The sequence below is a fragment of the Trachurus japonicus genome, chromosome 10, assembly GCF_045865225.1.
Source record: "Trachurus japonicus isolate A0001 chromosome 10, Traja_1.0".
NCBI classification, from domain to species: domain Eukaryota; kingdom Metazoa; phylum Chordata; class Actinopteri; order Carangiformes; family Carangidae; genus Trachurus; species Trachurus japonicus.
In genome coordinates, this window is record NC_140916.1 from 9,174,968 (window position 1) to 9,192,383 (window position 17,416).

Below are 17,416 nucleotides of genomic sequence, written 5' to 3' on the forward strand. Positions count from 1 at the left end.
GCCGCCTGGATTCACTTTATTCAGGTAAATGATACAGGTAGTAGGTAAAAAAAAATAAATGAATGGTTAAGTTTGTCTGAACAAACCAAATGAATGAAATGAATGTCCACCACCACCGCCGGCTGGTCATGCATGAGCTCGTCAATAAAGTTTAACTGAACGGTCAAAATTAATTTTCTTCTTACAGCACATGTTCAGCGAGACGTTTTCTCAGATTCAACTTCACAGCGTTTTGACAGTTTCATTTGCATCAACGACATGCAGCAAATGTGCACAAGCCTTGTTTCTTTTCAGTTCAGATTGATGACACCTCTACAGCAGGTGAACAAAACACAGAGGGAGTCTAGAGGGACCGATAAAGACTCAATGATCAATCAATAAATCTTGGTAGATACAGCTACTTCAAAAGCCAAAAAACCTTATGATAAGATTATATTACTGCTCTACGTGTGACATTTAACCACTTTAAATAGATTTCGAACAAAGCTCATCTGACAAAGAAAAAAACTATATCTACAAATTAATTTTGAAAAATGCTTTCTCCAAATTGCAATTTTGAAATCCCAAATTTCAACCAATATTTGTTGTTGTTAATAAAAAGTAAAATTTAAAATAATGACCTTCCATAAAATCACATCAGTTCAACAAAGATCACAATCTGTTTGTATTTCTGGACATGTTTAGGGGCCGACTGCATTGTTATATAGTACAGAATCAAATGATAACTACACGGTAGTGCTAAACTGAAACTGAAAAGTTAACAAAAACAGACTGTGTAGTATTTTAAAAAGGGGTTTTATACTGAACACAAAAACACTTTTATATTAAGTGGAACATGTTTTAAAATAAAGATCATAACAACAGATCAAAGCTGCAAAACCAGCTATCAGCAAGTTCAGATTAAGCAAACATTTAGAAATATAATTGTTCAGCTGCCGTATTTGCGAATAAGCAAAAAAGGAAAAATGAAATTACATATGATACAAGGTAAATGTTAAAAATCATTAACAAAAGACTCACTATTTAAATCAAAAACCTAAATCCTAACCTCACTACTGAGAGAGGACAGAGACACTACCCATATCCATAATCTAATATTTAGATTGCGGGACTTTATCAGGGAGGCTTTAACGACCTGAAATCTGCAGAAGTTGTAAAGTTTACACCTAAGAAACGTCAAAATCTCTCTTTACAGACTACGGGACGGCTGGACCGAGTGTTTCGCCTGCTTAAGGATGGTATCTACCGACTGCCAGCATATGGCTCATAAAAGGCGAAATACAGGATCATAAACACATTATAAGCGGCAGAGCGGGCGCCTGCTTATTGTCATCATCAGAGCACTGATGTACCGGTGTAGTGCAAACAGTTACAGGGGTCGAGCTCTTCACAGGGTTTCTGTTAAAAAATAAAATAAAATAGAAAAAAAAACAGTGATGTCGTGGCTCTGATGTAATTTTCCGACACATACTTTATGATTACGTTGTAATAAATAAGATAACCTGTGTTCATCATGGTCCTGTCATCTGTTTCGAGTGCAGTAAATACAACGATAACTGTGCCAACTCGTAAATAGACTCCTGGAGCTAGTTAACAGTCTATTTGTTTTCTTTTTAACTTTTAACTTTTTTTTTTTTTTTGTATGTAATGTATATTACTTTAAAGAACAACAATTCAGTCAGCGCATCTGTGTTGGTTTTATAGAGGTCATAATACTTTTGATAATGTTTTGTGTACCGAGTGTTGTAGCTACAGATGATTTTCCTTTTTGGCTGTAATCACTGTAATGTATTCCCTCACAGGTCAGGACAGTTAATGGGCTTGATATGAACTCATCCTGCTAAAAAAAAAAAAAAAAACCTCTGAAATCGATCCAGTCAACAGGTTTGTAATATTTGCAAGTTGTGAACCTAATGTAATGTAAGCTTAAAAACATCTGTATTGGGAAAAAAAAGCCCCATTAAGAGCAACACTGTTCTCATCCAGAAACGTCAGGTGCATGTTACTGGAAAAAGCATTTTGTTTGATCAACAGATTAACTGGTGAAGATATGCAACGGTACTAAGGGTGAGTCAGCTGTTTCAAACTTGCATTTCTAAATTAAATGTGTCAGATGAGCAGCTGTATGTTTAAGCTAATTTTCTCTATCACAGTAGGAAACAGAGAAAGTTTCTTTTGGTGTTGATGGTACAGTTTGGTGCCGGAGCTGCAACATTACATATGAAGAAGTCCGGCCCTTACAAATTAACAGAATGATATGTAATATTGATGCAATCTAAAGATGCAAAGATGTAAAACGGAAAATAACAAAAACAGGAAGAAACAAAACAAACAAAAACGCATCATTACCGGCTGATGATCGAACATTGTCCCCCAAGTATCAGCTGTCTCAACTATCATTGTATACACTGCTTAAATTCACACAACATGGGACTCTGACTTATATCAGTTGTTGACAGTTTAAGATATTTAAAGGCACATTCAGCAATATCTCCTATTGCTTTATTGTTTTTTTTTTAAAAAGGACACACAAGCACCTGAAACCAAGCTGCAACTCCAACGCAACACACGACGGACACCACCAACAGGTAAAGACAGCGAGGGGTACTAGGGAACTACTACAGCTGTTGCTTTATATATGACGCTTTTTGCTATTTCACATGCAGAATTTGACTTTTTAAATCTCTTTTAGTATAGAAATTATACTAACACTGCTGCAGACAGCTGGGATTTCTGTGAGAAAGTGAAGTTTGATCTGTTTGGTTTAATCTTGAGCCTTGAATACTTTGATTTCAAACGCTGTTGTTACCAAATAATTTACATATCTCTCATTTATTGCAGCAATAAAAAACTGCAGGTGCAACATTTATTGTCTGCAGGAGGAGACAAGTGTTAAAATTGCAGCAGCTATTTCTGTCCTTGTGAGAAACAATCAGACATCTGCGGGTCTTAATTGGCGCTGCGCTGCCATTATGTTCCTTTCCTGTAGGTGGTGCAGGTCGGCGTGTGATGATGAAGCCGGCGGCCTGTGGATAATCTACAGTCTGCTAAACACGACTCAGTGATTTTGATTTTGTGAGTGACCACAAACGAGCTCCAGAAGGTGCTTCGCATCAAAACAAGAATTGACACCTGAATCTTTTAACTGCTTCACCCCCACTTCAGTCCTTCTCGATGGTTTGGTGATGACACAATAAGGCTGAGTAGGAAATCTCGCTGACTGTGCCTTTAAACGTCCTGCTGGATGCAAAACATTACAAATGCTCCAGAGCACAAGGTTTGGTTACTTCTTCTCAATCTTCAGTGTTTGTACAAAACTCCAGAGGTCCTTGACCACCTGAGGAAGGTGTGGAGGAGAGAGAGAGAGAGAGAGGGGAGGAGAGGGAGAAAGAGAGGGGGTAACAACAGAATAAGAGAAAGAGAGAGACAGAAATTATAAATCATCTAAATGAAGTGCTATACGGCTCGAGACACATGACTCACTTTTACTACAACATGCTTTTGTGCGTCTCAGCAGTGGGAACGCTGAGTTTAGATGGGGCTGTTGGGGAACGACGAGGGGTTGGGTGGGGGCAGCAGTACATACCAGAGTATATGACTAGGTGCTCCAGGTCTGACAGATCTCAGCCTTGGCTGATGAAACCAAAGCACTTCCACAGATGTTTCTACACACTGGGATCAACAAGCTCGCCCCGACCCAACTCCACCCCCACTCTTTTCCCTTGTCCGCCCCAGCCCGCTCGCTCGCTCCGCTCTAAAGAGCTTTCACCTGCTCTCATAACTGTACAGTTAACATTTTTAACACTGCAATGAAATCACAAATGAACGTTCAAACGGGCCTTTTTTTTCGTGTGATCACCAAACAGATGTTGCAGCGCCAGAAAACATGCAGCACTGCTACCTGACACGCTGCCGAGAACCATGCGATAATGTAAAAAAGAAAAAAAAAAGCGGGCTCTGCAGTGGTGATTAATTTGCGCTCTACAAAAACAATGTGCAGGGGCTGTTGTTTATCTTCTGCAATGACAAGCAGTATTAGAAAAGATTTAAGTCCTGCAGTTAGAAAAAGAAAAAACCCTGTTGTGGGGTTTGGTCAAAGGCCTTGAATGTGAAAGAGACTGGTACCATCCACATACCACAGGTCCCTTCATTAAGGCTACAAAAGACACACACTCCAGTAAATCACCAAGAAAAGAGTTTGCCTTGGCAGGTGTACTCCCATTCCATCTCGAAAGAGCCCGCTGACACAAAATGAATATAATTCAAAAAGAACACGCTGTGCTGCAGGAGAGAGCAAACTGGACGGCGAAGAACAATGATGCATTGATGGGTATCGATCATGGGAAAGAGCTCTTAACGTGCAGAATCTTTATGAAACTGAATGCAGAGATTGCAAAAGCAAAAAAAAAAAAAAAAGGACACAAAGGATGTCAAACGATGTGCACAATCACTTACTTTTTTGTCTGAGATTTTGAAGGAACTCTTCACAAAGTTCTCGAACTTCTGCTCCGTCTTGGGCAGAGGTTTCCCCTGATGAACGAGGACATTAAATCGTCAGACAAATCTTTCAATTAAGAGTTGAGGGTAGTTTGCAAAAAACGAGGATGACAGCTCCTCACCTCCTTAGCTGCTGTCGACAACTTGCTCTTGATCTCAGGCAGAGAGGGAGATTTCGACGGGCCGGCCTGGAGCTTGTCTTTTCCCACGGCAGGTGTCTAGAAAAAGAAATATATATCAAGGCAGATAAGAAACACAGGTTGATTTTGTCACATAGAGGGAGATTTATACGGCTGTACACGGAGAGATAACTTCATATTACACTACAATATTTCTTCTTTCACTCGGCTTCAGCTCTTAAAGCTATAACCTTCTTGCTTTTCTGTGTTCCCGTCTGACCTCAACACACAAAATTACTAATTCAGAGTTATTGGAGATGAATTCATCCGCGCTGACCAGTCTGGGCTGCAACCCTATTGTGACCCATTTAGTCAGGTCTGTGTTTACAGGCTTGGCATTGGGCAGCCAGCTGGATGGAGATGAAAGCATAAGAAAGGACAACAAATTCTACCCTAATTACACCATCTTTTTTTTTTTTTTTTTTTATAAATACATCAGGTACAAATTATGTTTTTTATTGTTTGCAAGCAGGAGAGGGCAAGCCCCGACTCTCCAATGAGCAATAGGGTGTTTGTCAAATGGGTTTTTCCACTGGAGGCAAATCCTCACAGCTGAGAAAAAAGGTCAAAGTGCAACTTGTGTTGTTGTGCTTGTTTTTATGATTCAAGTTAAACTAACATCGACTGCCATGAGAAAACAGGGCACTTGGTTTGTCACGACTAAACAGAAATACTGTCGCAGCTTTCTTTTTCTGGGGAGTGGGTGGGGAGGGGGGCAATGAGTTCGTGGTTCGGAGCAGCAGATGACTGTGAAGCCAGTCAGGTGAGTCCAGACCGGGGCAGTGGTGGAGACGATACCCCACCACCACCACCCACCGCCCCCCACCCTCTCCCTCAGAGGTCCTCAATTAGGAAGTGTCTGAATGTGACACAACAAGAACAACACACACACACACACACAGAGACACACACACACGCCATACGCCATGGCTGCATGTTACACAAGCCGCGGAGCTTGTCCCTACACGTAAAAAGTCAGTGTGGAATCCAGTGAAATTGCAGGGTTTCATTGATAGTCTCACACAGACGCATGTGAACGAGGAGAGGAGCGATTCAAACACAAACTTTTTACCAAGCAGCTCAAAAAACAGCAGGTTTTTTTTGTTTTTTGGCCGGTGGCGAGTTCTGTTTTGGTTGATAGAGCCGATGGGCCAGATAACGGCATCGTAAGTGGGTTAAGGATCATTTTGATTTGATCTGATCTGCTCTAGTTTGGATCAAATCCTGACTCCAACCTTTGTTTAAATAAGAAAATAAATCAGAATACATTAATTTGGCAAAAACTCATCTCACGTTCAGCAGATTTAAACTGTCAAAAACACACCAAAAAAACCTTGTATTGTGTCATTTGTTTTATTCAAAATACAAACAAACAGAATAAAGATGAGACACCACCACCCACCGCCCTGCCATGCACAAGTTGGATGTGCAGTCTAACCATATCTGGAAACACAAAGCCACCACTGACACTGCAACTGGGCAGCTGAGATGTAGTAGCGTAGAGCGTAGGAACAGACATCCTTGATAAACTCTCTGCTCCCAACACTTAGGCAACTGTTTTCAAATCCAGAGCTTCTAGTTCTCCAGCAAAGCCAAGCTGGACTTGAAATGGTTAATAAAAAACAAAAAAAAAAACGAGTGGAATGATCCTTCAAAGTAAATTATCTCTCTAATTTTAAAAAAATGCAATAATCTGTCCCTGTCCTTCAGAGATCTGCATTTTATAGCACAGATCAAAAGGTTTAAAGTGGAAAAAAAAAAACCTGACACACATGCCACACTACAAAAAAAAAAAAAGAGCACATATGCCGCTGGCTCCTGGCCAGACAAATGCACTACGTATTTATTATTTACGGGCAAGCTCTCTACTTCCAAAGGACAGCTGTGGACCTGAAACAGCTGATAAACACACAAAGCCAGCAAGCTTTTTCATCTGGGCCAGACACTGATTACAGATGCCACAAGACATGGAACTTAATCACACGCGCACTATTATTTGATGCAATCTCTTGTCTTCAATCCAGTGCAAACACATGGTTGTCACACCTTTGCTCATCAGGTCTGTCTGGCATGGTAATTATCATTTTGTTGGAATGAGGGCTTCGAGGGCACATGTTGTTGGAAAACATTGGGATTTTTTGTGACCGACCAATCCGACGACTTATACGCGAGTATAATATACGAGTACGAAGGATGGGCGTTACTGATATTTTTCATTTAGCGTAAGATGCAAACATCCCTAAAACTGCACATGCTAAGTAAATAAGCACTAACAAGATAGGCACCTGCTGCAACACATGTCAATCAGTCGTTAAAACAATGACTCACACCCTTTTGGGATAAGCCTGAGTGAAGTGGTTAACAACTTTACGACTGTGACGTGCGCTCGAAGGCATCGGCTTCTCCAAAACCCATCAATCAAAAGACACCAGCTGCGAGATAAAGTGACTTAAGATCAGCGCAACTCGAGTTAGCTGGTTCTCATGTCGGGCTCGTTACGCAAGAAGGTTGCAGCTACACGCTGGGCCCGCGAGAAGGTGTAAACTGCGGTACTGGCAGCAGATCTGACGAGCCAATCTAATGACCAGTCACCTGCGTTTAAGGAGAGAGGGAGAGAGAGAGAGAGAGAGAGAGAGAGAGAGAGAGAGAGAGAGAGAGAGAGAGAGAGAGAGAGAGAGAGAGAGAGAGAGAGAGAAAAAAAAACAGACATCCACGCCCGCTTCCTCGCTCCTCAGGGGCATCTGGAAGCGCAAGCTGCACCAGACATCAAACGCTGGTAATGAGAGCAATTGGGAGAAGGTGTGTCCAGGAAGTGAGGGGTGTGAAGAGGTTGTAGCGAGGGAACAGTTGTTGTGCAGAAGAAGTGGGAGAGGGGAAGGAGGAGGAGGAGGAGGAGAGGGGAGGAGGGGGGGCAGAAAAGTTTAAAACTGGCAGAGAGTCGGGGCGGGGAGGGGGACGGTTTCGGCAAATTCAGCCGCGCCATCGGCTAATCCCCCCGAGCATTTCAAGAGCCACTGTGTTATGTCTGGACAACGGCCACTGCAGAATTAGCCGCACTCTCTCTCTCTCCCACGCAGCAGCAAAAAAAAAAAAAAAAAAAACCTGAGGGGAATCGCCCTCTTGTTTCCTCGGGAGTTTAGCAATTCAGTGGCTTTAAAGAAGAAGAAGGAAAAAAAATAAATAAATCACAGAGCTTTCCATCAAGACGTCACACGAGAAACAACAATTTTCTTATGAGTGTACAATTGGCAGAAGCTGCGTTGCGTCGTAGGAGCAGCCAGCCAGCGTCGGCGTGCCAACACCGAACACCTTATCTAAACTGAGCTCATTTTTAATCACAGTCACTTTTTTTTGCTTTGTGAAGATTATTTTGTAAACTTGGGAGAGAAGCTTTTGGCAATTTGTATCCCCCATGTGGAGGTGAGGAGAGGAGGAGGGAGGGAGGGGGGGTTGGGCATCAAAGGTGGCTGCAACTCAAGACGGCGGCGGGGTCAGGCCAAGGGGTCGCAGGTTTAAACCTTGCCCCAGGAAACCCGTTTAGGGGTCAGGTGTGTTTGCTTAAAGAGATGCAGAGTTCAAGCTTTGGGGTTTTGGAGGCGGCGGCCGTCCAACACATTCCTGCACAAGAAATTAACTATCAGGTTGAGCTAATTGCAAAGTGCATTTATCACATTCCTTGGCGTTGGAATGGCAAAGCTCTCCAAGTTTTTCCCTTTCTCTCTTTTATTTATTTATTTTTTTTGGGCCCGTTTCAATTATGAATGTCGATAAATGCAAAAACACTGACACTTCTCTTTACGTCACGGACGCTTTGAGCCTTTTCAGACTTGTGAAATAATTTGACAGAAAAAGGATCAAGTTGTTCGTTAGGGTTTTGTTTTTTTTTGATGTGTGCTAATTGTGTACCAAGTTTCGCTTGCAGGCCTCATTACGCTGTCACTTCAGACGGAACTGTAAATAGGAGGTTCACACCTGTTTGTTAAGAATGACGTTTTGAATTTAGTCCAATGGGATTTAATTTCTTCACTTCATACTGTGAAACAGGATAAACATCTATCAAACTGAGGCAGTATACTTCTTTGACAACAGTACCTTCTGGCCTGTGTGATGTTTTTTTTCACTTGGAACAGAGTTGCTAACCTTGAATTTACTGCAAACATAATCAATCAGTAATAATTAAAGAGATAATGTCCCATGCATGCAAGTCTAAACTCACCTGCAACACATCTAGCTGTGCAAATTCTGATATAATGTGGATCAAGAGAAGAAATATGTCCAACTTAAGGGGAATTTTAAAGGAATTGGTGCAATTTATATCCTCATTATTGTTTTCTTGATTGATCCAAACCCATTACACTGTTTAAATCAGAATTTTAAAAAAAGGTTGGCCTTTATTACATCTATAAACCTGCAGTGCCCTTCCAATAAACACAGCACAAAAAAACCAAAAAACTGGCTCTGAGTTGAACCTAACACCCGATCCCCAGTCTGCTGTGTGTTGGCTGTCAACCATTTAATTCAATAACAACAAAGCCGACCACAAAGTTAGCCGAGCCGAGCCCGAGCAGGTGAAAGGGCCTTTTTCCATACCTTCATTTGTGGTTTGGCCGCGGATCCCGCTGGTTTCCCTGCAGGGCCGTTCTGTTTCACCGGAGTCTTGTTGGGCTTCTTCGCCGCAGACTCCGACCTCTGAGAAAACAAAGAGAAACAAACATCAAAATCCATCAGCGAGACATCACCACGGTGACACCGCTGTGTTTTTAAGCAAATAAACCGGTTTAATTTACCAGTCTGTTTCACTGAATTGCTCATAAAACATGTAAAAAAGAAAGATGAAACAAGACGCCGAACATTGTCTTTGTCTTTAAAGGTTTAGATAATGAACTAATTTGATTATAGATGACAGTAAAAAAAAACTAAAGCGAGATGAGCAACAAGCACCTGTGAGTGTTTCATGCAAAACGTGCTTTGTCTTAAACTCTCCTGCAAAAGGTCAAACAGTTTATACTGCTGACTCACTTCTATACCCAACAACACATTGTTCACATTTCTGTTGGTTATTCTCACAATAAGACTTTAGGTCTGCTCTTCTATATAAAAAACTTCTCTAGTGTTATCACATTGTTTCCAAATCTCAGATATCAATGCACTTTTTGCCCCGGCCTCGTTTATAGCTGACAAATTATAATTGGCATTTACCGTAATGTGAAGCACATTTGTTTGCAATTGTGGTGAATTTTCTTCAAAGAAATTTGCCATGAGGTGTTCATATAATTTTCTCTCACCCCTGCAATGTCATAATAATAATAATATCCATGCTGCATGTGGAGACTCCTTTGAGGTAATTTAATGCAAGATGAGGAAAAAAAAAACAGCAATAAGTCATTCAAAAGGAGGCGAGAATGACTTATTTATTCTGACCTCAGATAAAATAAAAAGTTAATCCATCGGTGCTAAAAAAATAACATCAGGAATGATGTGTAACCAAAGCTGAAGACAGTGATATATGAAATTACACAGGACATGCTGGGTAATTTCTCACTGATCAGATACTTAGTACTCCGATGACCTGCCATTGTTCCCCTCCACACTGGGGGGCTTCCCGTCAGGTCTCCATTGCTCTCAGGCACCTGTGTAATTACCTTGTAATAGCCGAGGCAAGTACCTGCATTTCCTGAGCACCAACCCTTTTCCTTGCAATCACTGGTATTCGCCTTGGAATGGGCTAGAAGTGTAATTGCCTGTGTTGACATAACTGCTACAAGGCAATTACACATGTAATTTCCTAGAGCAATGCCTGGTAATACAAGATGCTGGGAGGCTTCAGAGCGCTTTTAAATCAGGATGATCGACATAGAAAGGACACTGATGTAGGTGAGGTGAAGTTATCTGGGTGGCCGTCTCCCGTCACCGAGTATGACAGGGGGAAAGTATGACACAATTATTCCATGTGACAAGTTCAATATCACCGCAACTCTTTGGCTCTTTGTAATGATGTTGGGATGAAAACTGGACAGGAGAAGTGAATTGGGTAAGATGCCAGTGCAATAAAGCTTTCGCCACAATCGCCAGGTCTGCCGAGTGTTCACTGGTTACATGACTCTTTCATTCTGTAGTCACATTATTAACTCTTCAGATGGGTTGAAATGTAAAAACTTACATTTTATAGATAAATTTGTGTCGTACTCATGTAGTCAAGCGCCTTGGATTCAAGCGACATTGCATGTTTGGTAATAAACTGATAAACAGCTGTTATTAACTACTTAATATGGCTTTTCACTCTTAATGCTCTCCTTGCTGGTTAATGTGACACATTCAGAATCATTACTCCCTTTGCCCATGTCATTACCAGGCAGCTGGAGTCCAAAGCGTCATTATTATGTTGGTTTTAGCAATATTTCTTAGAACATTGCCTCGAAAAGACATGTTTAAATCATTTAATTACATCATAAATGTGTTACAAATCAAAACAACTGATGACGACTGGTCAACCAGTCGGCTGCAGCTCTGCAAACTCAGTCCAGGTTCCTATATGTTAAAAAAACAAGTTCTATTATGTGATCAGAAATTTGTTGCAGACTTGAACTATGGAGAACCCAGAGGAAAAAATATTTATTATTCCTTTGATTGAAACAGGTGAAGTTAACGAGTTCCTAAAGAGATTCCTGGGGAATGATCCTGTTGAATAAAAGGGACCGTATCTGTTTTTGACTGAAAACAGTCTCCTTAGGTTTGTTGAAGTTAAGTATTATCACTTCTTTTTTTTTGTTATATTGACGTGCATTGTTCACATGCTAACACTGGCACGGGGCGGCTGTTCAGCTGCCAAATTATGATCGTTGTCTGAAGTAATGATGCAAGGTTTACTTGTCAAGGCAGCGCTTTCAAATTGCTATTCCATCATCTAAATACGAGTCACATGTAGGCCATATGCCTCAGGATCTTATTTTGAAACTCCAATCTGGTCCAAATAAGAACTGAAAATTATGCAACTCTATAAAACATGTTTTCTCTCCGCACTAGGAAAGAAAACATCAAACCTGTGTCACATGTGACCCCAGAAAAGAAAAAAAAGTAAAAGCCTGGACTTTCAGCTGGGTGTAATAGCGCTTGAAATTGAGCTCAGACAAGGTGCTTGAAAATTTGTTAATACACGAGTCAGAGGAGTGTTATTCTGCACCAATATTAGCAAAGATATTTTAGTTGAGTTGCACAGATTTCTCCCTTTCAGATCAAATACATTTGATCAAATAACCAATAAAATAGATTCAGAATCTGAGCCAGGAATTTCATGGCATCTTTCAAAAGTCAATGTCTGTGACAGATTTTGTTGAGTAAGTAAGATATGACAAAAAAGAAAAAGAAAACTATTGAAATCTGGCTGAATTAGCAGTTTAGAAAAACATAACTGCTCCCAGCCGTGCTGCTCTTTCTAGAACTTGTTGCCTTCATTACTAAAGAATGAGACAGGAAAACTACGGAGCTAAAGAGAAGAAGGGTGAAAAAAAGGATTAAGGTCATTGGGGGGGAGGAATGAGAGAGAGGGAGGAGGGAGGGAGGGAGGGGGGGCACAGAAGGTGGAGGTGGAGAAATTGGGAGAGAAGACAACAGAATAAATCAACAGGTGACAGAAATGCTCAGCTGTCATCTGACCCTGAGGCAAGGATTCGGCGCTCACGTCGCAGGTATGCGCATCTGCCCTGCTTTGATCTTTTGCCTGGCACAGTTTGCACTTGGATGGCGTGTTTCTCACAAAAAAAAAAAAAAACAGACCTGAGAAATTGAGGCAAATACACACATGCATGCGCACACACACACACACACACACACACACACACTTGCAAGTGATTGTGGTAACACGCAAAACAAGTGTTCAAAGGCAAAGTCCAGGTGCAAAGCTGAAATGGCATGAGACGATAAAAAGGAGCAATCATATTAACAGTGGGATGACAGAGGGACAAAGATATGCAGCGTTTCAGAAAAATGGGGGGAAGATTTTTTTTTTCCCATAACTGATGCGTGTGTGTACGTGTGTGTGCATGTGTGTGTGTTTATGAAACCGACTTTGCAGGGAGCTTCTCTGCACGGGCACTGTAGATATATGCATGGATAGATAATTGTGCAGACTGGGTGCATTTCTGCAAATGTGTGCTTAAACTTTTAAGTGTACGTGTCCACAGTATATGTGACTATGTGTGTGTGTGTGTGTGTGTGTGTGCGTGCATGCATGTGTGTGTGTAGGATAACACAGTGCTGTCGTGTTGGTGAGACGGTGAGAATTCAAGCAGATTACAGAGGAGAAATCCGATCATTACGCCACACAGACCCTGTGTTTTACTCGGGGAAAAACAGGTGGGTACATGAGCAGAACAGGATGAAAAAGTTCCACGCTTTGTCTCATACAAAAAAAAAAAAAAAAAAAAACTGGACGGTCAGCGAGTGCAGGAATGGGAAGGGCCTGCTGAAATGAAATGCTACTATAGGGTACAGTCTGTGGGAGCTTAAATGATGTGGTAGAAACTCAAGGGGGGAGTGGGCAGACGGCAAGCAACACAGAGAGAAATTCCTTCAGCACAAAAGAAAATCGAAGGGCAAAGGCCTTGGCTGCCCTGACACCTTGTGGACAGCAGAGGACTGGAGACGCTCCAAACACACACAGACTGCTGGTAAAAGTCATGTTTGGTCACTTACAGTAAAGGAAGAAAAAAATGACACAAATAAAAAATAGTAGATTAGCTTAGTTTATAAATACTGTCTGTAGGAACAACTGTGACCTCAAAAACACCTGAAATCCCTCAATGAACAGAGGAGGAGGGGCGTCAGTTCTATACTATTGATTCATCCATTTCAAAACATGAATGAATCAAATGTGAACAGTCCTCTTATACCCATTACAATTGACCAGGCTTTCTGCTTAATTTTGCTTCACCTAGTTTAAAAGGCCAATTAACTGCATCCGTTTGGTCCTCATCCATTTTTATCACCTCTAAAACATCCTGAAGCTACTTTTTTTTTTTTTAACAGATCCAACTAGTTAGTTTTTACTTTGAAGGGATAGTTCAACATTTTGGCAAATTGGCCCATTGCCATAATCCCTATAGTCATAGCAGTACGTTTGTTATTGTCGGTGCAAGCTATTTTTAGAACAGCGGAGCAGAGTCGCGAGCTGCTCAGAGCTACACTACGGAGACTCATGGGATTTCTTGGTTTCTCTCATCAAACTCATCAAATACACAATCCAACAACTCCAAAACGCTCTGGTGGACAAGTTGTGACCTGCACATTCACCACGCTATGAGATACTGCCCTGTCGAGGTCTCTGCATTTGCCTCGAAAACAACTCTGTCTCATAACGTTCTGTTATTATCTCATAGCGTGGTGAATGTGCAGGTCACAACTTGTCCACCAGAGTGTTTTGGAGTTGTTGGATTGTGTATTTGATGAGTTTGTTGAGGGAAACCAAGAAATCGCATATTTGATGAGTTTGTTGAGAGAAACCAAGAAATCGCATGGGCCTCTGTAGCGTAGCTCTGAGCAGCTCGTGGCTCTGCTCCGCCATTCTGAAAATAGCTTGCACCGACAATTAAAAGTAACGAACCTACTGCTATGATACTGCTACAGGGATTATGGCAATGGGCCAATTTGCCAAAATGTTGGACTGCCCCTTTAAGTAAACAAACAGGTCAGACTTACTTTTTCATGCTCTTTTCCAACATTTTTCTGCGGCTTCACTGCGTTGTCATCGCTGTCGTCATCGTCATCATCACTACAAAAGAAGCAGGAAGGGGAAAAAATGATGTTACGTTACGTTACGTTACATTAAAAAAACACATCAATCCCATCCCTGCACAGATGCTAGAAAAAACATAGGTGCATAAACATGTTTTTTAAACTCTCTCTTCCCGAAAGTAAAGGCAGATAACTATGAGAAGAGAAGTTCCGTGCAATACGACAAACTTACTCATCATCATCTTCGTCGCTGTCGTCCTCATCATCCTCGTCAGAATCCATCTTTAGTTTTTTCTACAATAAAACAAGTCATCAACCCGTTAGAAAAACCTTTTAAGAAATAACAAGTAACCACCAGCCTCGGGAACATTAAGACACAACCACTCTGTTGCCAAATGAATTCAAAGAACAAACTGAGTTATCTACCAGAGCAGGCTTCTTCCCCGTCATCAGGCTCGCAGGTCGTTTCACTGGCGACGTGTTGTTCTCCTCCTCTTCATCATCCGATTCCTTCACACCTATGAAGCAAATACTAGTAACTGGTTCATGTTTTATGAATAATAAACAAGACTCTAGTGCTTCCAACTCACTGTTTTTGATTGGTTGTGGCGGGTAAATACTCGATTTAAATAATATGGTTAACTGTTACCTGAGAGTTTATAAGTGTATCAGGGTTCCCATTCTTTTCATGAAATCATTTTCCAAGACTTTTCCAGGACATTTTCAGCGGCTACAGTCTGACAGACATGTTATTATACATCCTCTGTCCCGTTCATGCTTTGGAGAAGTGTTCTTTTCGACAGTTGTACCATTTTTGTTTCTATGTTTCTTCCTCTCCCAGACCCAGAAGTCTGATTTAAAGATGTGCAGTCTATGGCTCTAAGTTATGCAATAATCTCTTACAGTAAATGCTTAGAAATTCCTATGAATTTATCATAGAACAACACAAACGTGGGGTCCAATACTGGAAACACTCATCAACTCAAAGCCTCTAGTTTTCTCACTAGGCACTTTATTAGAAAATAAATCCTTAGTGAGGTCTGAAAACGGCAATTAGAGCTCTGGTAGCTGATGTGGTAAATCATTTTCCAGGACAACTGAAGCTTTTCCAGGACATTTGACTTTTTTTCTAATTTTCCATGTGTTTTCCACGACTGGAAAATTGGTCAACCATTTTCCAGGTTTTTCAGGTTTTCTAGGACAAGTGGGAACCCTGTGTATGTCTGCACTTGTAGTAGAAGGAGAGGGAACCACAGCAGGAATAACAACTGTTGCACTGATACTCACTGACAAAGTGCTGCCCGCTGATGTGAACTGGTCCAGAGCCCGACTGGAGACGGAAGGTGACTGGAGGAGTGATCTCAAAGCCACCTAAACTCATCTGGACAACATAAGAATATGACAGTTGTAAAATAAGAAAGACTACTGTACTATACAAAATATAATCTGTATGATTGTACAGTGATAAATGATTTATAAAGTGCTGTCAGCGTTGTTGGTGTGTTGACTCACAGATGGCAGGACGGACGGCTTCAGGGCGACCAGTGGCACTTTGGTTGTTTTTCCATCATAAGTGAGGCCCTCGATTTCCACCGTGTGGAACTTATCCTCAGCCTCAGCTCCCAGACAAACCTACAACAGCAGCGCATGTCTTTAATGAACCAAACAAGTACAGTAGATAATACAGGTAAAATATAAAACATGTTCAGCCATACAATAATCAGACAGGAAAAAAACCTAAAGCAATACATTTGTCTGCATAACTGAACAAATTGTAAATCCTATTTTGCTGATGTTGAAAATGAGAAATCAGAAACAAGCCTCTTTTATATGACTGCAGCTCTTTCACATTTAGAATATGCAGAAATTTCAGGAAAGCCAACAAAGCCATCTACCAGTGCAATGTCTCCTGTGCCCCTGCCTGCCACACAAAAGTAAACTATTTCCCCATCATGCACCCCCATGATGATCAGATGTGGCTGTCTTTTGCACATGCTGCATAACTGTTTATTTTTGCAAAATTTAATAAAGGTTGCACAATGAAAGAAAAAAAAAAACAGTATTAACCTATAAATAAAGGTTGTCTGTTTGTTGCAGGGCTTGTCTGACACTCCAGAAACCAAAACACTGTAATTTGCATGAGTATGCTCACACTATACATAACCCTTCAAACCTGACTTTATTTATGCAATCAGATTACATCTATATCTTTATCAAATAGCACTCAAACACAGTTCACATCTCTCCCATCACACAGCAGTAATTCATTTGACATTATCCCCTTGTTTTCTAATATAAATGTTTTCACCTTTCCTGCCAGAAAAGCAAATCACACCGACGCATAGGCCCTAACAAAGGCAATATGTACCTATAATCAAATCTTTATAATATCAACATTTCAGCTCACTACGTGCAGAGGGAACGTGCAGAGGCCTTACCGCTTTGAGTGACAGCTGTTGCTCCGTATCATCGTCGTCTACGTCAACTTTGAACTCCCGTCTGTCCGATTTGAGGGTGCAACCTTGGGGGTAAAAAACAAAACAAAAAAAATGACATACATACAACGTTTAATTAGTCACCAGGCTGCACTTATCTTAAACAACACACATTAAAACATAAAGGCACTGTGTGCCCCATGCAACCCCCCCATGCGCTGCTGAGCTAGCTAACAATAGAGCTGAATTGGCGCCGAGAGCAGGGCAGGCAGGTCCACTCCGCTAACTTCCTCTCGTCATTAATTGTTATAAATGGCTATATTTTTGCAGTAATATCTGATTGTGCAAACCGAATAATTTCAGAGTGTTGTAACGGAGTAAAGCGAGCTCACCAAACAAGTACATTTGTGGTCGGCTCAAATCTGAGATATCGTCCTCCATCTTTGAAGTGGGCGGCGACACTTCCGTAAACTGGTCTAGAGGGACACGTCGACGGGCCAATGAGCACGGAAGACGTCACCGAACGTTGAGAACATTTCAGCCAATAGGATTACAGAGGGGGCGGGAGGAAAGAAC

General features: G+C 41.3%; 1 protein-coding gene across 1 annotated transcript; it reads right to left on the reverse strand.

Moving 5' to 3' along the window:
* Positions 1–1,407: 1,407 nt before the first annotated feature.
* On the reverse strand, positions 1,408–17,316 carry npm1b (nucleophosmin 1b). Its single transcript, XM_085789210.1, has 11 exons — positions 17,233–17,316; positions 16,844–16,926; positions 15,918–16,037; positions 15,693–15,786; positions 14,832–14,923; positions 14,638–14,699; positions 14,370–14,442; positions 9,267–9,365; positions 4,620–4,715; positions 4,456–4,530; positions 1,408–3,337 (listed from the first exon to the last, which is right to left on the reverse strand). The coding sequence occupies exons 1-11, from the start codon at positions 17,279–17,281 to the stop codon at positions 3,284–3,286; spliced, it is 897 nt and encodes a 298-aa protein (XP_085645336.1). The 5' UTR covers positions 17,282–17,316; the 3' UTR covers positions 1,408–3,283.
* Between the last annotated feature and the right edge of the window lie 100 nt (positions 17,317–17,416).